Source organism: Wolffia australiana, chromosome 4, assembly GCF_029677425.1.
Source record: "Wolffia australiana isolate 7733 chromosome 4, ASM2967742v1".
Classification (NCBI taxonomy): domain Eukaryota; kingdom Viridiplantae; phylum Streptophyta; class Magnoliopsida; order Alismatales; family Araceae; genus Wolffia; species Wolffia australiana.
Window position 1 is genome coordinate 3659745 of NC_135838.1, and position 9500 is coordinate 3669244.

Here is a 9500-nt window from a genome sequence, read left to right on the forward strand (position 1 = left end):
AATATTCCTTTAATTACTATATCTATCCCTCCCTTTTCATCAAGTTTTCCATTCAGGAAATCAGTCTTGCCATCCATTTGTTACATCTTGTAGTCATTGTGTGCTGCTATGAGAAGAGACATTCTGGTTTTATTAATTGTTGGTAACTGGTGATAATGTTTTTGCAGAGTCATCTCTTTGTCTGTATCTTGTTTTTTGGATATCTCATAAATATATCTGATTCAAACCTTAGTGACAACTTGCGTGGAAAGTGCCTCTTTAAATGGGCCAAACATCTCCATAACCTCATTTACATGAAGCTGGGTTTATTTCCCTTCCATATTTCATATGACGTAAAAGCCACAGATTTATTAGTTAAAATGTTCTAGATACACATTATTGTTTCAAGTACATACCCCCAAAATGAAGACATAATTTTGTGAAGCTCAACATAGATCCCATCATGGTTCAGTCAGGTGAAATTGCTCTTATCGGGCACAAAGTTCATAGAAATCATTTGTGAAAGTGATAAATGAATAACCACCTCTTGATTGGATGGGCATATGACCGGATACATAAGATTGCATGATTTCCGATGTTTAATTGGCACATTCTCCACTCCCTAAGGATGGTGATTTTGTTAGCTGATAAACTCAAAATTAGGGTTACATTGTTGGCGCTGTTGAGTTATACCAATAAATTTATATAAATCAATACATAAATAAATCTAGCGAGTTATGAGTACAGGTCATCAATACAGGAAATGATGAGTAGGGATTTAATGACTTGTAAATGGTAAAAAAGACAACAGTGGGAGGATAACTAGGTGAGGTGAGAGGATGACTATTATTTTTTAATATAAATAAGTTGAATATTAATATTATGATGTGAACAAATAGGGTGAAAATGGTGGAGCATGATGGAAGAAGATATGAAGAAGTGAGGATGGAGCGAGCAGACAAATAAAGGGGAAAAACTGAAAAAACACATAAATTAGGGTTTATAATTTACGTAAAGATGAGATTATGAGATGAAGCAAGTATGATGGGATGAGAGGTGATGATAATTTTAAAATGAAATTTGAATCAGGAGATAGATCTAACCTAATAAATGAGATATAGAAAAGACAATGTTTGGCAAGAAAATTTACCATATATTCTTAGGTTCTGCCAGAACCATAGCATTTTTCTGGCATGGACAAGCTTCCCCTCCTCTCATTGTACTTTTCCAAACACCCAAACTGCTTAAGTGTACTTGATGTATCTTCAAAACCTCACGCTCTTTCAATTAGCCTACCAAGGCAAGAAGCAACTTCAAACAGACCTGCGATGTCCTTCCTAGATACCTTTTTTAGATAAGTTCTAATGCTGAGATGCAAATTCTAATGGCAGGCCATGCCTAAGACAACACGTAAGAAAAATTATTCTGGCATATTTCTTAGATATTCTATAATCCTAAATACCCCTAAATACATGCATAACCCACTCATCCAAGCCTATGATAAGCTAAATGCATCACAGGCGGCCCTACCTTCATGTACCTGTCATAGAGTTGACCTCATAAATGTGATAACATCAAAAAAATGATGATAATTATGAATAATAATGTTTAATTTAATTCATATATATTTATTGAATAAATTAGGACTTAACCGTTAATTCATGTCTTATGCATTATTTACTACTAAAAATGGAACAAAAACAAGAATTATCTGTTGAATCCTAATTTATTGAATATGTTAGGATTTTTAATAAAATGTAAAATTTAATTACATAAATAATGGACTAGAAGACAATGCCCAATACTCAAGGATAAGGAACTAAATACAAATTAAAGTCATTTTGAAGGCTAAGTCAAGGGATCGAGTTTTCTGTAGTACTACTGCATCATTAAACTTTAAAAAGTGTCTCCCTTCTGGAGGGATAAGACTGTTTATAAAGGATTTCAGGCCTCTAATTTCTTGGACTCACATCTGAGGTATGAGAACAGTAATGTTCTTATATTTAAATACATCTTCCCCCTCTTTGTAAATCCAATTCTTGTCAGTGGCATTAATGCATAAGTTTATATGTAAATTGTTTTATTAGGTTGACGAATTAAGAGATAAACGATCAAATTTTGTTGATTTAGACAAAAGAAGACAAGGCATACCAACTATTTTTGAATTTTCTGGAAGACTTTGCATCCAAAGAGATACATCTGAACACCTAGAAAATATTGATCATGTGGTAGTTTGATGTTGGCTCCCTGAATTTTCATTTTCCAGAGTTTGAGTCAAAATAATTTGGTGCCTTGACGCTGTTCAATGACTTTCTAGTATTTGGATGATTTTAAATCCAGAAGCACACAGCTAAAAGCTCAGTAAACAGTGATCAAGAGGTTTCTGTTGATCATTGACTTTTAATACTTCCCTGAAACCGTTACATCCCCTAAGAATACATGGCTTATATCAAGATTTGCAACTGATTATTGACGACTCAAATATCATGAGACTGTTTGGCACTGAGCGTTGACTTTTCATATTCTCTCAGAAACTTTGAGTCTCCTGAAATGTACATGTAAAAATCTATGAATCAAAGATCATGAGGTAGTTGGGGGCATGCTGGCGGCAGACAGGGCACTTAGGAGAGGAGTCTCTGTTCACGGCAGCCGCGCAGGGGCCACAACAGACACGGTGCCCACATGGGACAAATGCACATCGCCGTCGCCTCACAAGGCAGATCACACAGAGACCGCCATCAGGTACATGCCCTAGATCTTCTTCCTCTACATCACTATCCTCAGGGCCCAGCGTCTGCTGGCGCAGCCGCCTTCGGCTCCACCACTGCTTAAACCTCCTAAAGTTCCTGCAATGGAGAAGAAGAGAGAGATAAGATGGAAAGTCTTGTTCAATTCAAAGGGCACAGACGATATATTTGGATGAGACTGGCATGGAAGCAATATTGTGAAGCACTCTCTTGGAAGAATAAGGCAAGAGAGAGAAAGATGAGAGATGAGAGAGAGAGAGAAAGGAAGGAATATTGTGAACGACTTCTGGATGGTATACTAGGAAGCCCCCAACCACAATACTACACGGAACAGACAGCTAGAGAGAGAGAGAGAGAGAAAACATTTTGAATGAATTTGGATGGTGACTCACGGATTCCCCATCATGGTACTCTATGGATGGAACACGGAGAGAGAGAGAGAGAGAGAGAGGAGGAGGAAGAAAGAGGAAGAGGAAATTTCAGAACGACTGCTCGATGGTGAACCATGGATGCCCAAGAATGGTACTACTTGGAACAATGAGAAAGGAGGAGAGGAGAGAGAAAGAGGGCAAGGAAATTTCAGAATCACTTCTTGATGGCGAACCATAGAAGCCCAAGAATGGTACTCCATGGAATTAGGAGAAAGAGAGAGAGATATTTAATTACTTATCATCAAATATTTTGGAATTGAGTACCTTTGAATGGCATAACCCAGGATGCCTGCTGATAGTGCCCCAAGAATGATGCCACTCCAGAGGAGAATCTTCAGATTAATGGCAAGATCAGATTCCATTTCCGCCTTTGTCAGCTCAGACCTGCGAAGTAAAGCAAGGATTGAACGAACCAAGCAAACAAGCCAAAACTGGATTGTTTTCCCTGAGGCCCTTCAGATACAACATCTCATACAACTTATTTTTTCAAACTTACAAAAAACATGGGAGCTCATCAGAAGACTTAATTTCAAGAATGCCATCATCCTTCAAGCGACAGAGGCCAACAGCAGTGATCTCCTTCCCCACCGGAAGAATCTTCTCTTCATCTAGCAAAGCAACCTGAGAAAGCCCACCTGATGAAATCTATAGAGAAATTCCTGGCCAAGCGGCGAAGACATCATGGAAAAGAAACTTTACAGGGTATCCATGGCCAAACATGGCTTGGATGAAGGAGTAAGTGGTGGCCTGCACAGGCAGTAGCTGGTGATAGACCGTGGTCAGAGGTAAATGATGAGTTGAACCATCAAGCTTCACACTAACAGAATCCCGTCCGTCATCGACGAGCACAAATGGCACCTGTAAGAACATGGAAAAAGAGAAAAAAGATTAGAAGGCCAAGGAATACACAATCATCTTCAAGAATATCAGCATGTTAAGTACTAGCAACTTTCCAACGAGTCAATAAATCCTATTTTCCCAACGTTGTTGAGTGGATGTCAAGATGGAGAGTTCAACCAGGAAAAAGATGATCAAGTGCTCAAGATTATCTGCCTAATATATGCCAATAAACCCTTGTTTCATAATCCTTGAATGGATCTCAGGAAGAAAATTGGGCAACATTAAAAGAGACGATCAAGCCTTGAATGGATTATCCCCTTTTCGGACGCTGATAAACCTTAATTTCCCAACCCTAGATTAGATACCAGGAAGAAGTATTAGGCTAAGAAGAGTATGATGAAGCCTTCAAGATTAACTGCCGAATGGAAGCCAATAAACTTTAATTTCCCAACCCTTGAATGGATATCATGAAGAAGAGTTCGGTCAAGAAAAAGATGATTGAGTCTTTAAGATTATCCACCTAATCGATGCCCCTAAACCCTAATTTCCCAATTCTTCCATAGATATCAGATAGATGAGTCAGACCAAGAAAAAGATGACCAAGTCTTCAAAATTATCCGCCAAATTGATGCCAATAAACCCTAATATCCTAAAACTTGGATGAAAGTCAGGACAAAAATCCACATGTTGGAGGTAGATGAACCCTGATTTCCCAACCTTTGATTGGATAAAAGGAAGAAGTGTTTGCTAAAAAGCGACAGTCTTCAAGATTATCTTCCTAATGGTTGCTAATTTGCTCGGCCAACAAAAGGATAATCACATCGACCAGATTACCTGGGTGCTGAAAGCCAAGAAAACCCCAATTTCCCAATCCTTCAAAGAATTTCTGGACGAAGATACAGCAAAAAAAATTGACCCAACTCACCGTCCTCACTGCGCTAGAATGCTGTTCTTTCCATGTCTTCGCAAGCAGCGCATGAAGATCGATGCTCCACCCAAATACTCCTCGCCATTCACTGTACAAGCACTGATAAAAACCATCCAACCACATCATCAATTTGAACTCCATCTCCCCATTCACAGAAAATTCGTTCAAGTTTCAAATCCATCTACCAACTTACAGAAAAACTAGATCAAATTCAAATCCATCTCCTGGTTCACAGAAAATTAAATCAAAAAAAAATCTATCTCCCCATTCAAAGGAAACTTTGTCAAACACAAATCCATCTCCCAATTCACAGTGAACTATGCAAAACCAAAATCCATTTCCCAATTCAAAGAAAACTAGGTCAAATTCAAGTCGATCACCCAATTCACTTAAAACCATGTCTGATTCAAATGAATCTTCTCCTTCACATGAAACTAGATCAATTTCAAATCCATCAACCCATTCACAGAAAAACTATATCAAATCCATATCCAACTCCCAATGGACATAAAATTAGGCCAAATATTAAAATCCATCTCCCCATCCACATAAAACTAGATCAAATTCAAACCTATCTCTCAATTCACAGAAAAATTAGACCAAATTCAAACCCATCTCTCAATTCACAGAAAAAGTAGATCAAATTCAAATCCATCTCTCAATTCACAGAAAAAGTAGATCAAATTCAAACCTATCTCTCAATTCACAGAAAAATTAGACCAAATTCAAACCCATCTCTCAATTCACAGAAAAAGTAGATCAAATTCAAACCCATCTCTCAATTCACAGAAAAATTAGACCAAATTCAAACCCATCTCTCAATTCACAGAAAAAGCAGATAAAATCAAACCCATCTCTCAATTCACAGAAAAATTAGACCAAATTTAAACCCATCCCCTAAATCACAGAAAATTTAGATCAAATTCAAACCCATTTCCAATTCCCTGAAAAATTAGATCAAATTCAAACCCATCGCCCAATTCAGGGAAATATTAGAGCAAATTCAAACCCATCCCCTAAATCACAGAAAATTTAGATCAAATTCAAACCCATTTCCAATTCCCTGAAAAATTAGATCAAATTCAAACCCATCGCCCAATTCAGGGAAATATTAGAGCAAATTCAAACCCATCACCCAATTCACGGAAATATTAGATCAAATTCAAACCCATCTCCCAATTCACAGAAAAATTAGATCAAATTCAAACCCATCACCCAATTCACGGATATATTAGATCAAATTCAAACCCATCTCCCAATTCACAGAAAAAAATTAGATCAAATTCAAACCCAGCTCCCAATTCACAGAAAAACTAGATCAAATTCAAATCCACCGCCCAATCCACAGAAAACTAGGTCAAATTCAAACTCACAGTGGAGGTTCTCTGCAGCACGACAGCGGCCTCGCCTGAGCCTTGGGAGACGAGAGAGCCTCGCATCGGCCGGACTTCGCCGCGGACGACGACCAGCTTCCCCGCGCCGTCGGAGTCGTCGTCTGAGAGAACGGAACGGAGGCCGGACACGGGCACGAACGGAGCGCCGGCTATGGCGGCGAGGGCGGCGGAGGATCGCCGGAATTTGAGCCACGCCCGCGCCGCCGCGTACGCGAGTAGCGCGCCGGCGATCGCGCCGTCGCAGGCGGCGGCGGCGCCGGCGAGCACCGCCGCCGCCGTCTGGTCCCGCGACGACATTTGAACTTTCTCTTCTCCACAACTGCAAATTCGGACCAGTTCGGATCTAAAACCCGATAACCAGATTATAAAAAGAAAATACCTTTTTCTTTTTTTTTCCCCTTCTCCTGCATAGTGCAGGATTGTCCTCGTCTCAATGTTTGGAGGTTCGTTGGTATCGCCGTGTCTGGAGTCTGTCCCGTCTAGGGAACGCCACGTCTGGGACGTGACGTAACAGATGATGAAATGCGACGGACGGTGACATGATGAAACTTTCCTCACGTCACTGTTCCATCACGCGTCCCAGCATATGCAAAAAAAAAAACCATCATGTTCCCGTCACCGTCCCTCCATAGGGTGTCCCGTCACGTCCCCGTCACCGGTGACGTGAATAAAACCCTACTTGAATGGAGGGGTATATCTCCAATTATTTATAGACGGCATCAGTGTGTGCGCGCAAAAAAAAACAGGGACTTCTGCGTAAAATGCCAGGAAAACTAAATGGCCACGTCACATGGCAAAATATCAGCCATCGGAAAGATTAAAGATAATGATTTTTATATGTATTTTTTGTTGGTTTTAACTTTTTAAAAATTCCATCACAGCCATCACTGTGACGACTGTTGCGTCACGTCACGTGTCCCGTCATGTCCCGTCACCACCACTTTGTCATCCATCACCTTCACCGTCACGGACCCCCAAAACCGACACCATTACCATCACGTTATCCGTCACATTTCCGTCAGGGTGACAGTGACGTGACGGATGAGGCGTGCCGATCCCTAATCCCGTCCCAAATATTTTCGTCCACGTCTAGTCCCAGCCGAAAACTGTCCACGTCTGAGATGTTTTCGTCATCGCCAATGTCTGGAACGAAGAAAACAGTTCACCCTTATGAATGAAAGGCTCCTGCTCGGCTTTCCCCCTCGGCTCTTACTTGACTCCCAGGGGATGAAGAAATCATCACGCCTGTCGTCAGAGGCCACCAGACAAGATAGTTGTTTTCGTCCCACGACAAAAAATCGTCCCGTCTAAAGACTGGCGGATGATTCTACATCCCATCATTTGTCTGGTCTCCCCAGCAGGACAATGTTTTCATCCATGGACAAAATAACCGCCCCGTGAGCTATACTCATAAGTATCCAGGTGATAAGTCCAAATTTAGGGGTTTTATGTCGTTGTTTTGATTCACACTTAGCCAACAATATTTATGAAAATTTTCTACTTAAATACTCTATAATTCATACAGGGCAAGGGGTCAATCCACAGAGAGGCAGAAATTTAATTTCAGAATTCATTCTCAAGCTTGGGATGAAGAAAACGATTTTAAACGTGAAAAATACAATTTTTTTGAGATGTTTCTAGATTTTTAGGTAATTTTCATAATTCCCTATGATCTAAATTAAGCCAAAGTACCAGGAGAAACAAAAAATCATATTTTGAAACTAATTTTTGTATTTTCTCTTAGCAAATTAATCAGAAATAAATATTTTTAGAATTTTCTGGAATTAATTTACATAAAAAATAACTATAAGTATTAAAAATGAGAAATAGAGATTTTTTTTGAAATGTTTTAGGTGTTAAAATGACTTTAAATATATTATATGAATTTTCTAGATTTTTTCCAAATTTTTTTGGATTTTTTTCAATGCAGAAAATAATTTTTCCGATTTTTCTGATTTTTTTATATTTTTAAATAATTTTAAATACGAAAAATATGAAATTTACCTACTCCGGCGATCGCCGCGGCGGCGGCGGCGGCGGCGGCGGCGGCGGAGCAGAGCGGCGGCGGCAAGCCAAATGGGCCGGCGGGCCTGGGTTGGCCTGTAGAGGGCTGGCCTTAGTGGGTCAGCCCACTAAGGTGAGCCCAATTTGGCTAAGTCGTGACTTAGCCAAATTGGGCTTAAGCCTTATTGGGCTTAACCCAATGGCCAGCACTTAGCCGATTTGGCTAAAGTCCTGCACAGGGTACCATGTGCCCTGCGGCCAAAGGGCTGCCTCTGCCGCACAGGCACCGCACGGTGACGGCTAGAAGACAGAACTCGTGCTTTGAAAAGATCACAAAATGATATTTTAATGCGATTTTTTTTGGGATTCGAAGTAGGGAATGCTTGAGGATCTAGAGAGACATATGGAGATATTTTAGAGTGAGAAACAAATGTTTCTAGAGAGATAAAATGTCGAAATGAGATGATAGAGAGAGAAAATGAGGAGATAGAGAGAGAAAATGAAGAGATAGTGTAGAGAGAGTTTGAGAGGGAATTTGAAGGTGCAGATGAAGGAGATTTTTTATGAAATTTTGAGGTGATGAACTGTGGATATGGATGGATGTCTAGAGAGAGTAAGAACAGATTCTAGAGAGAGAAAGGGCCGAAATGAGGAGATAGAGAGAGAAAATGAAGAGAGAGTGTAGAAGGACTTTGAGATAGAATTTGGATATGCAAATGAAGAAGATTTTTTATGAAATTTTTAGGGGAGTAACTATGGATATAGATTAAGGTCTAGTGAGAGAAAAAAACCTATTTTAGAGAGATAAAGTAGAGAAAATGAGTGTTTAGAGTGGGAAAGTGATGGATTTTAAGGGTAAATGGATGGGAAATGATGGAGAGGGTAGAAATCTAAGATCCTAAAGCCTCAATGCAAGTTTACTGAGCCCTCAATGCTTCCTCTCAAGTATGGATCCTTATATTTTGCCAGGATCAGGCGTTTTTCAATGCAAACAAGAGACGAGATTAAGAGAAAACTTCAATAAACTTACATTAAGCAGGTTGAACAACCTGGATTCTGAAAAATGCCTTGTCCTGCTGGCCAGCCACTTGCTAGAGCACGTCCAGAATGAGGGAAAATGAGGGAGAAAAAGTCTATTTATACATTGTGAGAATTACTAAAATACCCCTTTGGGCAT

General features: G+C 39.8%; 1 protein-coding gene across 1 annotated transcript; it reads right to left on the minus strand.

Moving 5' to 3' along the window:
- Nucleotides 1-2341: 2341 nt before the first annotated feature.
- SPL2 (E3 Ubiquitin ligase family protein) lies at nt 2342-6652 on the minus strand. The gene is made up of 6 exons (XM_078573368.1): nt 6299-6652; nt 4923-5024; nt 3857-4015; nt 3654-3778; nt 3422-3541; nt 2342-2825 (listed from the first exon to the last, which is right to left on the minus strand). Exons 1-6 carry the CDS (start codon nt 6614-6616, stop codon nt 2546-2548), a joined length of 1104 nt encoding a protein of 367 aa, XP_078429494.1. The 5' UTR covers nt 6617-6652; the 3' UTR covers nt 2342-2545.
- Nucleotides 6653-9500: the final 2848 nt, after the last annotated feature.